The sequence below is a fragment of the Lipotes vexillifer genome, unplaced genomic scaffold (assembly GCF_000442215.2).
Source record: "Lipotes vexillifer unplaced genomic scaffold, Lipotes_vexillifer_v1.1 scaffold671, whole genome shotgun sequence".
Lineage (NCBI taxonomy): Eukaryota > Metazoa > Chordata > Mammalia > Artiodactyla > Lipotidae > Lipotes > Lipotes vexillifer.
This window is the reverse complement of record NW_006782851.1, coordinates 1,909,603-1,927,176: the sequence shown is the minus strand read 5'-3', so window position 1 is coordinate 1,927,176 and position 17,574 is coordinate 1,909,603. Positions and strand designations below refer to the sequence as shown.

The 17,574-nt window shown below is 44.8% G+C and overlaps 1 protein-coding gene across 1 annotated transcript in view; it reads left to right on the top strand.

Annotated features, from left to right (window-relative positions):
• The window catches only part of TMEM132D (transmembrane protein 132D), a 697,263-nt gene that overhangs the window by 587,648 nt on the left and 92,041 nt on the right, over positions 1 to 17,574 (top strand). The window contains exon 5 of the mRNA XM_007455447.1: positions 3,239 to 3,379. Within this exon, the coding sequence (XP_007455509.1) occupies positions 3,239 to 3,379 (141 nt within the window). The remainder of the gene's footprint in view (positions 1 to 3,238; positions 3,380 to 17,574) is intronic.

Genomic DNA, 17,574 nt, shown 5'->3' with positions numbered 1-17,574 from the left:
ATATATATATATATATACCCTATTCATTTTCAAATTCTTTTCCCATTTAGGGTAATAACCATTTAAGTTATTACCGAATATTGAGCAGAGTTAAGAGAAGGTTGTTAATATCAAAGAATTACACAGAGAAGGCAGGGGAATACCAAGCCTGAGATCTCAGTCCCTAATCCCCACCGAGATCCTGCAGGCAGAGTGATGCTTTCTGTTTAGAGGATAAGAAAACACCCCAGATGTGTGGCCTCACAGCTGCTCATTGGTTACCCCAGGGTCATTTCTCATGTTGCTGACCTGACTGCAAATGCATTAAAGGCCTTTTGAGTTGGAGCAGACGCGCTCTTTACTCCTCCACCACTGATGTGCAAAATTGTTTTCTTTGATACTGGTGTCCTAATGCTGCTCCTCTAGTCTGTTTTCTCCCTGTGAAGAGTGGGCCAGTTTGGGCCCGAGAGTTAAAATGCTTTTTTTCCACTTCTTCCCAAAGTAAGAATAGTTCCTTTTGATCTCTGCCCTTTAGAGTAGAAAAAATACGCCCGGCCTTTTTCCTTCCCAGAGGCAACAGAAAGTAGCACCACATTCTGACTGGGCTCCTTTATTCTTTTACTATGTTTGTACCCAAAATAAAACAAAATCTGGCTGGGAACCCACAGGGGAGGGGAAAAAAAAGGTGCATAAGCAATGGGGCATTTGGAGGTCTGTGCATATTCAGACAGTTTGAGGCATGGTCTTTGAAATTCAGGAACATTACACACTGTAGTCTTGTCTTTTAGGATTAAAATAAAGGAACAAAATATATATTTATATACATGTATGTGTATATATATATTATCATTTCCAAAGGCTAAACCAAAGTAGCTAAATATAAAATGAACCAAGTCCTGTAAAGTAAAAGTAAGATCTTATATAAGAAATGGAAAGTTGACATAAGGAAAACGGTTATGTAATTTTGAGATGATAAACTTCTATGCCTTCTTCTGGCGTGAGGCTAAACAGGCGTTTGTGATTTCACATGAAAACCAAATTAACCAGAATCTCCGCAAGCCTGTCTCTAAGAGATGCAAAAGCCTCCCTAAACAGCTCCTAATGCCTGTCCAGATGTTTTCTTGTTGCTGTTCCAAGGCTAGGTCAGTCAAGTTCAGACTGACAGAAGAAACTCTGTGTGCGTGCTGACATAGAACCTCTTAGGACACGATGGACGTGTGATGAACGGGGGTTAAACTGAGAATGCCATGGGCTAGAACTCGGAAGTCTTGTTATACAGAGATTTCAGGTTACACAGGGACTTTGATTTTTTTTTTTTTTTTTTTTTTTTTTGCGGTACACGGGCCTCTCACTGTTGTGGCCTCTCCCGTTGCGGGGCACAGGCTCCGGACACGCAGGCTCAGCGGCCATGGCCCACGGGCCCAGCCGCTCCACGGCATGTGGGATCTTCCCGGACCGGGGCACGAACCCGCGTTCCCTGCATCGGCAGGCAGGCTCTCAACCACTGCGCCAACAGGGAAGCCCAGGGACTTCGCTTTTCATGTGATTAGAAGTGACAATCCCTGCAGAGAAGAATGAGATTCCTGGGGCTCAGTGTTCTCCATCTGAGAAATGGGCTCATATGATCTCCCAGGACTGTGCCAGTTCACAAGCCACAACAGTATAAGAGTAGCCAGAGGAGGCATGGGCGCACTGGGGAGAGAAGTGCAGAGTAAGGATTATTACTTATTCCGGGAAAAGTGCCAAGAAGAAGGGACTCAAGCAGACAGATAATCATATGATATCACTTATATGTGGAATCTAAAAAAATGATACAAATGAACTTCTTTCCAAAACAGAAGTAGAATCACAGACATAGAAAACAAATTATGGCTACCAAAAGGGAAGGCGCGGGAGGGATAAATTAGGAGTTTGGGATTAACAGATACACACGACTATATGTAAAAGAGATAAACAAGGACCTACTGTATAGCACAGGGAACTCTAATATCTTGTAATAACTGATAATAGGAAAGAATCTGAAAAAGAATAAATATATGTATATATGTAAGTGAATCACTGTGCTGCACACCTGAAACCAACACAACATTGTAAATCAACTACACTTCAGTAAAAATTAAAATGATAAAAAGAAGGTACTCATGCACAGAGGACTGAGATGCACAGCAAGGAGATGCTCATGCTGGTATGGATTCCAGTTCCTTCCCTGTTGGGCCCTTCTCCATGCCTTCCGCGGGCTCTGGGCGAGGTTCTGGTGAGCAGAAAGCAAATGCAGCCTCTGCAGAGCTTACCGTCTAGGAGAGGGTGAAAGGATTGAATGACTATAAGTAACAGTAAAACGGCAGCTGCGTCGGGTGCCTGGAGGAGAGGCCCTGCCTTTCTTTCCTGGGCTCTGAGGGGCTCTCACGTCCTCGGCCTCTGCAGGCAGATAACAGGCGCAAGCGGGAGGTGTCCCAGAGGACACACGTGTGTTGAGCTGAGCTCTGGAGGGAGTGTTTAGTAGGAAAAAATGCATGCTTGGGTGTGTGTGTGGGGGGGGGTGCGTGTGTGTGTTGTGCGTGCGTGTGTCACACTGATGGGGCTCTGGGAGTGTCACTGGGGCCATCACAGCATTCCACACAAGCACAGAGGCCAGGATGTGAAAATTGACAGTAAGTGAAAGAAGCCTGAGCGACAGCCTACGGAGTGAGGGTCTCTCACAGCCTCTGCCTGCCCCCTGCGTCATTACTAACCTAGGCACCTTGCTCCTCTGGTCAACAGTTGACTGCTTACATTGGGATCATTTTGTGTGGATTTATACCAGTTGGAATGGCAAACACATGGACTCAGAAGCTGAACATCCTGGGTTCAAATCCCACCTTCACTGCTTCCTAGCTGTGTGACCTTGGGCAAATGACAAAAGCTCTCTGTGCCATCCACAAAATGGAGCGAATACGAATGCGCGTTGGGATGCTGTGAGAATTCATAGGTCCATATTTATATAGTGCTTAGGGCAGTTCCTGGCACATGGTGAGGTTTGTCAAGCACAATATTGCTCCGTCGCCCCCACATATGATACCCCTTCTCCATCATACTCTCCCTGCACAAGTCTGGGTGATGGCGGAACGTTCTCTCCTGGCCGCCGTGACCCCTTGGCCGGTGCCCAGTGCCGCGCTTTCTGAGCCTGAGTAGGGGTGGGGCTCTTTGTAGGGAGGCTGGGGAAGGCGGTCTGCATGCGTGCGTGCAGGGTTGTGACCGTAGGATGTGTTTGGTCTTCCAGGAGGCGGAGATCCTGAACACAGCCGTCCTCACTGGGAAGACGGTGGCCGTGCCGGTGAAGGTGGTCTCCGTGGAGGAGGACGGCGCCGTGACCGATCTCAAGTCTGTGGAGTGCCGATCTTCCGATGAAGACGTCATTAAGGCAAGTCGACACCTCCCGGCCCCCGCAGAAATCCGCTGTCGTGTCGGCATCAGTGTTCGTTGACCCGCTGGGACCACGGGGCCCTCCGGGACCCGCTGGGACCCCCGATCCCGCTCTGGTTATCCTGCCGCTTCCATTCCCTAACCAGGAATAGAACAGGATGAGAATTGGTCTGGGGAGGAATCTTGGTCTGTGATGCTCTGACCTTCCGCGTTTCCAAGTGCTTGTGGCCTCTTCCCCACCTCCTGGGGAGGTTGCGAGGGTGAGGGACCAGCATCCTAAGTGAGGTTCCGGTCCCCCGACCGCCCGGCTGGGAAGGGGAGGGAAGCTAGGCGAACACGTATGCAGCCACACTCCGAGGTGATTTCAGTGCACAAAGCATTTGTGGAACGTCAGTGTGGGTATAAAGTATACAGTTACCCCCAGCTTTGATTCACAACCGTTCTCCGCTTCCCTGGCCAACGCGCAGAATTCTCCTTGACTTAGGGATGAGGTGACCAGCTCCTGCCGGGCCTCATGTAAGTGCCGAAGACTCTTTCCTTTCCTCTGAACGCAGAAGTGGTCTAAAACAAAGGCCCTCTGGGGGATGCGCCAGGCGGGGGACTGAGTTTGCTCTGCCAGGCAGCTTGTAGCACGATGCCAGTCGGCAGGGGCGAGGGGTTTGTCACGCTGCCACCACCCACTGTGGAGACGAAGGCATCCCGGCACCTCCTCTGATGCTGTGAGATGCCAGCAAGCGCCCCAGGCTGGTGAGGGGTGCGGTTCGGGGAGGGGGACTCCCAGCCTTGTGGTCCCGGCACTAGGCAGAGCCCACTAGCCTTCCTGCCTGTTCTGCGCAGGGACCGCAGGACCTCTGTGCCCCCATGAGAACCCCAGGGCGCGTTTCCACCCACGAGAGGGCCGTGGACAAACGCAGCTTTGAATCGCCGCTAAGCACTGGGTCCCATTTCGGATGTTAGGACCACAAGTTAGAGGCACATCCCTGTCCTTAGTTGCTTGGAGAGAAGGCAGAGATGGGAGAAGACAACGGAGCCCTGTGGCACGTTACATGGCACGCCGCCGCCCACTTACTCCAGAAGCCCCTTCACATCAGTACATGGCACATCCATCCTCCGAGTGGCTCAGAGCAGCATCATGGCACATCCTGGACTTCCCGTTCTCTCTCTCTCCCGCATCCAGTCCTTCAGCAAATGCTGCTGGCAGTGCTATCTGAACACACCGAGGAGTCAGGAGCCAACCCTTCCCCATGGTGTCCTGCCACCACCCCACTCCAAGCCGCCGTAACCCTCCTGGGTCAAAGCGGTGACCTCCTCGTTGGTTTCCCAGGGACCACCTTGGCCGCATGCAGCAGCCGGGATGACCCAAGTGCAAGCCTGGTGATGTCATTCCTCAGCTCAGAACCATCCACTGGCTCCCTCCCATCTCAAAGGAAAAGTCAGAGTGTTCACGAGGACAGGGCAAGTACAGCTCAACTGGCCACGCCTGCCTCAAGTCCGACCTCTTGCCAAGTTCCCTCTCGCTACCTCTGTTCCAGCCGCGAGACTTCGCTGTTCCTCTTACAGTTCAGAAACCCTTTCTCCTCCCCCATCTGCTAACTCTCTTCGCCTCGATGGCTGCCCAGCCCACTCCCTCCTTTACCTTCCTGCCAAAGCCTTCCCTGAACAAAGTTTGTAAAGTTTTCACACAGCCCTGCCTTTCTCCATCCCTGCTTCCCCTTTATCCATCATATTTATTCATATATGTCATCTATTTATAGTCTAGTCTATATAATTGTACATCATATATTTATTTGTCTTCAACTGTATTATATATTCAAAATTTTCATTTTATTTATTGTCACACTGTCTCACCGGGATGTAACCTCCATGAGGGCAGTGCTACCTTGGTCCCCTTCATTCGCTACTGTATCCCCGTCGCTTACAACAATGCCAGGCCTGTGTAGTAGGTACTCAGCAGGTGTTTGTGGAATGAAGGAATGAACAGTGCAGTAATGAACAAGGAGCGCTGAAGGGGAAATGTATAACTGAATCATGAAAGCGTTCTCAGGGGAAATATTTCAATTAAGACCTGAAGGATGAATATATATCCAGTTGGCTAGATTGAAAAAAGAAATGAAAGGACATGGCAGGCAGAGGAACCAGCGTGAAGGAAGGTGGTCAGAGGTGGTCTTGGTGCTGTGTGGCCCTGTTACCTTGGCCCCCTGTGATTTCAGCTGTAACAAGTAGAAAGTTGTTGCACATGCTCTGACGGTGTCCCACCCTAGAGCCTGGTGAGCCTCTCAGCTTATCTGTCTCAGGGATGTTTCCAAAGCTGGGAGAGCTTTCTCAGTCTTCTGGGGAGTGAGCATCCCCAGGGGCAGCCCTACACCCATAGAGCAGCGGCTGCCTCCATCCTTCTGAACGCCTGTGCCTTCCACACAGTTGCTCAGAAGCCCCCAGCAGGGCTGAGTCCCACGTGCTCCAGGGGCAACCAAATCAACAACACACCTTTTGTTGTTGTTCCCTCCTTCCTCTTTTTGTCTTCCTTACCTTCCTCACATCTGCTGCCATGAACCACTTTCCTGCCTACAGCTAATGGTCTCAGGCTCTGCTTTCAAAAGACTCCAAACTGGGACTTCCCTGGTGGCACAGTGGTTAAGAATCTGCCTGCCAATGCAGGGGACATGGGTTCGAGCCCTAGTCCGGGAAGATCCCACATGCCGCTGAGCAACTAAGCCCATGTGCCACAACTACTGAGCCTGTGCTCTAGAGCCCGTGCACCACAACAAGAGAAGCCACTGCAATGAGAAGCCCGCGCACCCCAATGAATAGTAGCCCCCGCTCGCCGCAACTAGAGAAAGCCCGCACACAGCAACAAAGACCCAACGCAGCCAAAAATTATTTAATTAATTAATTAATTGTTTTTTAAAAAGAGACTCCAAACTAAGATAGTGGACAGAGGCGTGAGTGATCGTGGGATGTTTGGAAAACTACTGGAGCTCAGCATGGCTTGAATGTGGGAGGATGATTGTTCATGATAATGATAAAAATAACTCCCTTCTCTGAAGCGTTTACTACGTGCCAGGCGCAGTGATGGTTTTGACTTCTAGAGACAGGCAGGATCCTCATTTGAAAAATAAGGAAACTGGGTCTCATTTCACTAGTCAAACATCACAACCTGATATGTGAAGACATGTAGTTGGAGAGGGAGTCTAACTCAGATGCAGGGGAGCCACGGAAGCCGGGTCCTGGGGTTTTAGTCCTGTAGATGTCAGATAATCACTGCAAGAGTTTAAGCAGAGGGTGGTTTACTTAACTTTATTATTATTTCCTCAAACAAGCATTTATTGAACCATGATCGGGAAGTTCGGCCAAGAAGACCATTGACCAACTTGCTCTGACCCGTCCAAGTTGTTCCTACTTTTTAAGGTCCTGTGGAAAATGTGCTTCCTCCATGAAGTCTTCTGTGATGCGTCTGCCCCACGTTGCTATTCCTTATCACTGAAACCATATGCCGTTCCATCTGGTTTATCATTTATTGAGGACCCTCTCCATCATGTCCCCAGGAAAGTGCTAAGGAAACTATGCAGGAGAGCCTACAGAACAGAAAGATCTCAGAAACCACAATTACCCCTGGGGAGTTCTATTACTTAAACTTTTATCAGCTTCCAGTTTGCAACATTCTGCATGTCATTTTATATTCCGGAAAGTCTATTTGTTGGTTATTTATTATGAATGGGGTATATCATCCGTTGTGCGTTTCTTCTCGGTTGTACAGCTTTTAGGAAGCACAGCCGATTCCTGTCATGGACGTGTAGGCTTTGTCTCTCCAGCTTTCATCTACCCTTTTTCTGATAACAATAACCTGGTTTTCTCTAGAATATTGCTCCACGTCTTTGCAATAAATTTGTGCAAATTCTGTCTTTTTCAAAATTCTTTTTTTTAATTATTTTATGTTTTTCTTCCAGTTTTATTAGGATATAATTGACATACAACACTGTAAGTTTAAGTGTGCAGCATAATGATTTGACTTACATACATCGTGAAATGATTATCACAATACGTTTAGTGAACATCCATCGCTTCCTATAGATACATAATTAAAGAAACAGAAAGAAGTGTTTTTTCTTGTGATGAGAACTCTTAGGATTTACTCTCTTAACTTTCATGTATAACGCACAGCAGGGTTACTTCTGTCTATCATGTTGTACATTACATCCCTAGTACCTGTTTATCTTATAACTAAGGGTTTGTACCTATGGTTGTCTTCATCCAGTTCCGCCTCCCCTCACCTCTCGCCTCTGATAACCACAAATCTGATCTCTTTTGTTTGTTTGTTTGGTTGGTTGTGAAGTCTAATTGACCGACAACACTATGTTAGTTCCTGGTACACAGCCTAGTGATTTGATATGTCTATACATTTCAAAGTGATCACCAAGATCAGTCTAGTCATGATCTGTCACCACACAAAGATATTATACATAGTTATTGACTGCATTCCCACAGTGTGTATTTCATACCCGTGGCTCATTTAATTTATTTTACAAATTTATTTATTTAATTTCTTTATTTTTGGCTGTGTTGGGTCTTCGTTGCTGTGTGCGGGCTTTCTCTAGTCACAGTGAGCAGGGGCTACTCTTTGTTGTGGTGCGCAAGCTTCTCATTGTGGTGGCTTCTCGTTGCGGAGCATGGGCTCTAGGCACACAGGCTTCAGTAGTTGTGGCACGCAGGTTCAGTAGTTGTGGCTCACAGGCTCTAGAGCGCAGGCTCAGTAGTTGTGGCACACGGGCTTAGTGGCTCCGCGGCATGTGGGATCTTCCTGGACCAGGGATCGAACCCGTGTGCCCTGCATTGGCAGGCAGATTCTTAACCATTGCGCCACCAGGGAAGTCCCTCATTTATTTTAAATCCATGCAATTTAAATGGTATGTCCATCGCAGCTTTCAGTGGCCATGTGACCTCTCGTGGCCAGTCAAAGCACTGCATCCCTCTGGACACTGTCATTGGCTTAGGGAGAGACCCAGTGTCCAATCCCAGCCAATCAGATGCAGTCCTGAGACTTTGGCTGGAACTCCTGCAAGAGAAGCATTTTATCTCCTTTTGCTCTTATTCCTTATCCCTGAGAGGATATGCTGGAGTTATTAGGGTCCATCTTGAGAAAAGAGCCTGCCAGGGAGTTAAAAACAACAGAGGAAGCCAGAACCGCTGTGCAGGAAAGTCAGTTCCTTATGACACTGCTCAAACACTTGAATCCCACCACACCACTTCCTAAATAAGAGTGAATAGAGTCCTTTTGTGCAAAGCAATTTGTGTTAGTCTTATCATACCAGTCATCAAAGAAGTCTGCATGGATATTTGTGCCCTAAAGAGTTCCAAATGACTTGAGTCATCTTGGGAGTCATGAAATCACCATCAGAAATGCAGAGACTCAAGGAAAGTAGAGAAGCTGCCTGCATTCAATTTCACATCCATCCACAGGACTCACCACCTGATGCACAACTTAAAAATCAAAATCCACAACCTACACTGCTGTCACCATGCTGCTCTGTGAATCACAGGTGTTGAAAGAGAATCACTTGGTGTAGATAATGTTTTGGTGTCATTTAGAGGCAGAAAGAAAGAAAGCCAAGAGAAAGAAAGCCTTGAGAAAGCAAGCCAAGGGGTCCTTGGAGAAGCATCTCAACACCTGTTCAGAGGCTCCTGGGAAACCTCTGAGCAGCAGGTCTGTCTTTAAAGCCCATCTCCCCTGCCCCCCATCTTTTTATTTTTATTTGCTTTCTCTTCCTTCCCAGCCAGAGGCCCAGTAAAAGCTCCTGTGTTCTCCATCCGTATCAAAACCTCCTCTCAGGAGATCACTGGAAGACTTATTCGCGCTGAATTGTAAATTATGTGAAGGCATGATACCTTATGCCTCCCAAGGATGCTGGGTTTTTAAGAAGGCAGTGGATCCCTCATGGATGCATTTCAGATTTTGATGAGACTATCCTTTGTGATTCTTAGGGGTTGGAAATAACAGGAAATCCCACCCACACTGACATAAGTTTATATTAAGATAAGTGTGGTTGACGTAATTGAAAAGTTCATTCAGGGCTACTTTTGGGGGGTTTTGTTCAGAGCCTCAAGAGATACCATGAGAATATTCTCCTTGTCTCTCTCTCCCACCCCCTCACCTATAGCCACACTTTCTTCTGTATGAGTTTCATTCTCACAGAGTCTGCCCCTTGTGGGAGCAAAATGGATGTCTCAGAACTGGCTCAAATCCAAGAGCAAAGAATATATGGTTTCTAGGCCAGTCCTATATAAATTCTGGGATATGCTCTGATGGGACCTCTTTAGAGGTCAAACAATACATTCATCGTCCAAAAAGCCCCAATTTAAAAAATTTTTCAAGAGTATTTTCACGAGAGGTGAAGGCACCTTTCTTTAGACCTTAACTCTTAGGTAAAGGTGTGACTGTGCTTGGGATGTGGTTATCCTCAGTTATTTATGTGTGGACAGACTGCCAGGTTTGGAGACATTCTAGACTGGGTATTTGTCAGACTCATTTCTGTGTTCTTGGACTTAACTGAAGGCCTGGCACATAGCAGTTACTTAAAAATAAATGTTTGTGGAATGAACCAATGGTAGAATAAACCCAGATTTGTATTGAACATTAATAAACATCCAGCAAGGCACAAAGTATCAGATCTTCCGTTCCCTTCCCATGGTATTTTCTGTTACATTGATTTTTTTTTGTTAGCACACGTGCTTTGTGAAATTTGGATTTCGGATGTATTGTTTGCTTGATGCCAATAGGCATCATCTCTGTACAGCTGGAGCCAGATGCTCATTATCAGCCAAAGGATTCCTGATGGGCACCTCCTGGTGGCAGAAGCCCAAATTGCAGGCACAGCACCTTCCAGGATTCTAACATGCCTATAATGGTGAGCCTGGCTAATTCCCCTCCATTTCTGTGATGGAAATTATTTCTTTGACTTATAATTCTGTGACTACAAGGACATTGTTATATGAAGAAGGAAAACTGTTGACAACAGGTGCATTAAGGCATGAGATATGAGTCATAAGCCCTTTTAAATCCTCTGACTCAGTGCTCAGGCATTTCAAGACTGTATCATGTACAGGACGCATGTCATTGGCACAAAGCCATTGCATTGTTCTTTTGAAACCTAACAAAAGAATGGTAGTGTTTTGAAGGATGATTTAGGAGTCAAACCTCCATTGGTGGTAAAATGAGGCACACAGCTACCAGCTCGCACATCACATTTAAAATGTATCTGAATGTACACCACACCTGCTGTGATTCATACCCCAACTTACATCAGAAATTCTCATTAATGAAGATAGCAGTAATCATTAGTACTAACCCAGCAGCACATCCTTATCTTCTGCTTCTACGGAGTTAAAATTAATAGGGGAATAAAGGATGGCAAAAATGTACATGTGGAATCCAAAATTTGAGATTATACTTGGCCAGAAGGTTTTTGGTTTTTTTTTTTTGTTTTTTTTTTTTTTCATTATTTGTCCTTCAGGGCCTGGCACTGAGGGTTTCTGTCTCACAAGAGCTTGACACAGAGTCTTGATTTTAATTTTAGGGTGAGTTGCAGAAATTTCTGCTGGCTTTCCCCTGAGGGAGTGATCTTTGATCCAAGAAGAGAGGGAGAGAAAGTGCCAGGAGCATAATGAGTGTTTGTGACCAAGATAAAAACCCAGCTTAGGGCCCTTCCAAGTAAAACTAGTGAGTTAGATTTCTCAGTTTGGAGGCAATGGTCACAGTCAAGGAGGGGAATCAGTGTGGTTTCAAATCGCAAATGAAGGTCCTCTTTGGACCCTCAAATCTCTGAGCAACTGGATGGAGGGTTCAGAGATCCATCCCAAATGCCAGGCCTCCAGCAGGCCTGAACACAAGTCAGGCCGTAAGAAACAGCAGAGGCCCAGCCCAGGTAATGCTCAGGTATTGGTGAAGACCAGAGATGAGCATTTGGGCCACCACTGTACGTGGAAATACTTTTTTTTTTACAGAGCCAGATTAAGATTGTAGAGGCCCAAAGTTCAGAAAATACTGTGGAGGTTCCCATATGGTAGTCAAAATTGAAACTGCACCGAAATGCTTATAACTAGTCTAATGAAGAGCTTAATTATAAACATAAATCATTGAACAAATGCTTACTGAGTTTTTTGATGCACAGAAGGCATGGTTCAGGTGCTGCAGATTCAGCAGAGAGCAAAACAAAGTCCTGCCCTCATGATTTGAAGAGGAAAACAGAAAATTCTATTTTCTTGTATAGATATATATATATATCTCCTATATCCTACATATATTTCTTCACAAATATTGTTTCATATATATACTTTACAGAGAAGGAAAGTAGATATTTTCTTGTATGTATTATATCCTATATAAGCTATAATATATAGTTTAATATATAGGCAGATATATATCCTATATGTGTACTTTCATATATATTATATATAGTTTCACATAGTTTCTTCCATGGAGGCGAAAAATAGGATACCTATGTAAATATCCTATTTGTGTATTATTTATTTACATATTAATATACATATTACATATATGTATGTATATTATATATAATCTATCTATCTATCTATATCCTAAAGAAAGTTTCATCTATATAGTGTCCTTTATAGGGGAGGAAGAGATAGTTTCACTTTTCTATATGTCCTATATATATACGTGTTTTCCTAATAGTCTTTTCATATATATATCGTATGTATAATATATACATCCTATATCCTATATAATAGTTTCACATATATAAATATCCTATTTTTCATATATATATTCTATATTTATCCTGTATATGTGTAACATATACGTCCTATATCCTATATAGTAATTTCACATACATAAACATCCTATTTTCATACATATATTCTGTATTTATCCTATACATGTGTAGTGTATATGTCCTATATCTTATATAATAGTTCCACATATATACATATCCTCTTTTCATATATGTATTCTATATTTATCCTTTATATATGTGTAGTCCTATATCCTATATAATAGTTTCATACATATATCCTATCTTCCTCCTCTGTGCCTTTTCAGCAAGGTGTATGTGTGTGCACATATATATGTATGTGTAAGATGTCCACGCCTCCTGAAAAAGTGGCGCTGGGTCCAGATCTCGAAGCCGAGTGAGTGCGTCGGTGAGAGCAGAGGCGGGACCGTTTCGGGCAGGACGGGCCGGAGGTGGGAACCCCTCGGTGTGTGGGAGGAACCAGAGCAACAGCAGTGGAGAGCAGTGAGTGAGAGACAGGGTCGGGGAAGAGCTGGGAGCAATGGTGAGAGGGGCAGACCGGTGAAGGCTTGTGGGGAGACGAGAACCGCACCTTGACCGTGATGGGGCCAGGAACACGCAGGCCTGGACCAGAGCGGGGCCGCCATCTGTCTGAACGTGGCGGGAGATGTCTGGCTGCTGTAGAGGGTAGATGGCTAGTGACGGGACTGCTCGAACCCCCTTGAAGTCTGCATGAGTTTCCATTGCAGCTGTAAAAAAAAAATACACAAATGTATTGACTTAAGGTAACACACACTAATTATCTTACAGTTTTGTGATTAGAAGGCCAGTATGGGCTGAAATCAAAGGGTCAGTAGGGCCACATTCCTTCCGGGACGTTTCTAGGGGAAAATCTGACTCCTTGACTTTATCAACCTCTAAAGATGTTGGTCAAGGGATACAAACTTTCAGTTTTGAGATGAGTAAGTTCTGGGGATCGAATATACAGCCTGGTGATTACAGTTAACAATACTGTATTATACACACTACAATACATAAAATAGATAAACAATCAGGACCTACTACTGTATAGCACAGGGAACCATATTCAATATCTTGTAATAGCCTGCAATGGAAAAGAATCTGAAAAAGAATGTGTGTGTGTGTCTGTGTGTGTGTGTGTGTGTATATATATATAACTGAATCACTTTGCTGCACACCTGAAACATTGTAGATCAACTACATTTCGATTTAAATTTTTTTTAATTTTAGAAAAGAATGTACCCCCTCCCCAAAAATAAAGCTGTACATCATGTAGAAAAAAATAATAATGCTGTATTATATACTTGAAAGCTGCTAGAAGAGCAGATTTTAAATGTTCTCACTACAAATAAAATCATCACCAGTATCATGTTAGGTAGTGGAGGTGTTAACTAACCTAATTATGGTCATCATTTCACAATATATACTTGTATCAAACCATCACGTTGTACGCCTTAAATTTACACAATATTGTATGTCGAATATATCTCAATAAAGCAAGGGGGAAAAAAACTGGGAAAAAAACTAGGAAAAAATAGGTCTAATATTGAAACCAGTGGTGATTCCAGTTTTGTCTCTGAGTGAGAGCAAAACTCGTAAAAACAGAAAGGATTACAAGAGCTATAATAAAATAATAAAATACAATACTTATAAAAAATGAAAGAATAAATCCATTTTCATATTTCATCTGACTTAATCCGTCACTGATTTTCACATTGATTTCAAATACCACTAAGAAAGAAAAATGCTGCAGCTAACAACATGACCCAAGGCTGACACTGTTAATTGTAGAGTGCGTCCTGGTTTCAGAGACGTTACAAATGGGAAGGAGAAAAGAGCAGTCTTAGGACAGATGAAATTCAGTCGTCCTTTAGGGACAGAATCCTAGGCTTGTAAAGTCTGCTTTAGGCAAATGCTTTTAAAAAGGTATTTATTTTTTTACTCTTCAATATCCTTAGGGAAGGTTTGTGTAAATGCACAGAGCAGGAGGTGTATTGGCTAAAACTTCAAAGATGTTCCCACTTAAAATGTAAAAGCTGCCTTTAAGAAAGTAAATAGGGACTTCCCTGGTGGTGCAGTGGTGAAGACTCCGCACTCCCAATGCAGGGGCCGTGTGTTAGATCCCTGGACAGGGAACCAGATAGATCCTGCATGCATGCCGCAACTAAGACCTGGTGCAGCCAAATAAACAAATAAATAAATAAATACTTTTTACAAAGAAAGTAAGTAAATAAAGGCCCCCCTCAGTCCCTGGTCTGTGGCCCCTGCCTCCATCTGCAAAGCTTTGCGTCTCTGACTGGTCTGTTATTCCAAGGTCACAGCTCTCTCTGATTCTCTTTTTCTGCCTCTGTTTTCCACTGCTACGCTGGGCCCAGTGGAATCACCCAGGACGATCTCCGTGGCTCACGGTCAGCTGATCACAGCCTTGATTCCATCTAGGAACCCGGAAACCTCATTTCCGTTTGCCATGTAACCCAACCTATGCACAGCTTCCAGGAACCAGGGTGTCGGCCTCCTTGGAGGCACATTGCCCTGCTTACCACTGCCATCTTGCCAACTTCTCAGCCAGCTAAGATATATTTCTTTCTTGATATTTAGATGAAGAAATGTCACACACACCCTTTTCTCCTGGACAAACATCTCTGGCTTGGAGGTGACACAACAGGAGAAAGAAAAACCCAATGTGGTCTCCTGTGGCTTTGTTGCGGCCACGCACATACGTGGCCCCCCATGGCTTGGCCACGCACATACGTGGTCTCCCGTGGCTTTTGCCATGGCCATGCACATGTGTGGTCTCCCATGGCCATGCACATATGTGGTCTCCAGTGGCTTTGCCATGGCCACACATACGTGGTCTCCCGTGGCTTGCCGCGGCCATGCACATCTTCTTCCAGATTGAACATCACACGTTTTATCCATCAGTAGGGATGCCTCGACTGCTGGCTCCAGGCCAGTACAGCCCTTCGTATCCAGCTGCACTCTGCAGGAATGGGTGGAGCCGTGCTCCACATTCCTCTACGTGTCCCTCTTGCCTCCAGCAAGCATGCCTCACCCCCACCGTCATCGAATCTCTTGACCCCGATTCCAAAGCCCGAGCAGGAACCCTCTTCCTTACTCTCAGTTGGCAACTTGAGAGTTTTCACATCAAACCATCCTTTTATTCTCACTTTCATTATCTCCAAGCAGTATCAGGCATTTTATTGGTCCGTGGGCTCCCAAATTTTCAGATCGTGGGTCATCAGCCTCTGACTTTGTGAGAGGGGATAGCTTGGACACCTCCAAATGCTGTAGGTGATTTAGCATCTGATGATTTGATGGACAGTAACCTCTCAAGGACTTTCCTCTCCTCTCTCAGGGGGAACTGAGGACCAGAGAGAGTTCCTCTCAGGAACACTACCCTCCCCCAATAGAACAACCTCTTATCCTGCAATCCCGACCCCTTTGGCTGATCAGCCATGGGTGGCTTGAGCGTATTTGGGGACAGTGGTTCCATTCATCAAAATACTGAAGAAGCAGGTTCACGGGGGAGGGGAAGAGAAATGAAGTTCACATGTTACAGACGCTGTGTTTGAGATTTCAGATGCTGAGGGAGTAGTGTCATCGGGACAGCTTATGGGTGGAATATAATTTAGTATATTTCTCACACTGGGCCACTTTTGAGAATGAAAGGAGGCAGTATTCATGATGACAGGTGTAAAGCTGACCTGTTCTGGGCCAACCAGGATGTGTGGTCACCCCAAATATGGGCCACGAGGATGTGTTTCACTGGGTGGGGTGCATCTGATATTTAGGGCGAGAATTATGAGCTCAGAGAAATTTAACAGCGAGCACTGTTGTGTTTTCTATGGCTCAGAACTGGGAAACAGTCTCTCACTGAATAGCAACCTACAACTGAATGCCATTTCCAAAGGAAAAGTCACCCCTGAGGTAAGACTTCGAAAGAACACAATAGTGATTTTGGAAGGCCTCCAGGGTTCACACACTGAGCAGTTTGCTTTTAAGGAAAATTCATGTCCTGGATCCTTTCATGCAGTGTTTTCTAAGGTAGAATACACATCATTTTTCTAGAAGGTGAGAAGAACGTTTTCTATGTTAGTAGGTTTCCATTTATTCTAATGTTTACTAGGATAACATGTCTGGGACGTCCAACCGTGATTTTATGGATATTCTTCCTTGGGACCAGACTAAATTTTAAAAGTTGTTAGTATAAAGAAGATGTAAAGACACATAGTAGTAAATGATTAGACAGGTGGTACATGGGTAGAGTGACAAACAGTGAAGGTTGTACACAAGTGATCAGACAATGCTGCTTTGACATATGACTGCGTTAAAGTGGAGAGACTGTTACCTACCCCAATAAGCACAGGTATCCCTCTTTGTGGAAATTCCCAATTGCTCTGTTTTGTACTCGTTAGAAGTATGACTCTACAGGAAAAGACACAAGTAAAGCTCCAGTGTCACACCATGATTCATCACTTCTTAGAAGGCAGAGAGCTACAAGCCATCACTTCTAACTGTGAGGATGCAGTCGTACACAGAAGCAGCATCCACTTTGCACAGCTGAGTTTATTACTATTTTAAAAATTAAAGGTTCTGGCTTCATGCTTATGCTAGAGGTTTATAACCTGCGCTAATTTTTAAAGACCTTTTAAGTAATACTATTTCAGACTTTCACTCCAGTTCCTCCCTACTCACCCCCGCATCACCACTACATCCCTGACACCCTCACCTAAATCCCTCCAGCCCCATTTTCCTCCAATACCTTGAAGCTACTTTCTTAGTATTCTCCCATTCCCCTTCTCTGTCTGTATCTGTTAGGGTAAGGCTTACTAAGGCTGTAACAAATAAACCTCCATGTTTAAGGGCCCTGACACAATCAGGGTTTACTTCTCTTTTGTGAAACAGTCCAGTCTTGATGTTGGTTGTCATCCTCCACATGGCGATTCAGGGACCCGAGCTCCTTCCCTGTTGTGGCTCCTCCATCCCTGGGGCTCCTCTAGCGCCATCTGGTGGAGCTGCGGAGAGCATGGAAAATCATGCACAATGGTTGATGGCCAGGCCTGAAAGTGATGCACCTCTGCTCATGTGCCGTTGGCTGGAACACAGTCACATGGTCCTACCTAAGTGCAAGAGGGGCTAGGTGTGCACCCGTGAAGAAAAGGGGCAAAGAAGCTCTCTCCGGGTAGAGGGGACTCACATCTAAAGATGTAGGAGAGCCTGTAGCAACTAATTATTTATATTAAATTGACAGTAGTTGTTCCACATGTGTCATGTTAGAAATGTATGATTTACTGCAGATTTGTACAACATTTATAATATCTATTTATAATATCTAAAATGTATTAAATTTTAGGTTTTTAAAAAATTTTTTATTTAAGTATAGTTGATTTACAATGTTTCAGGTGTACAGTGAAGTGATTCAGTTATA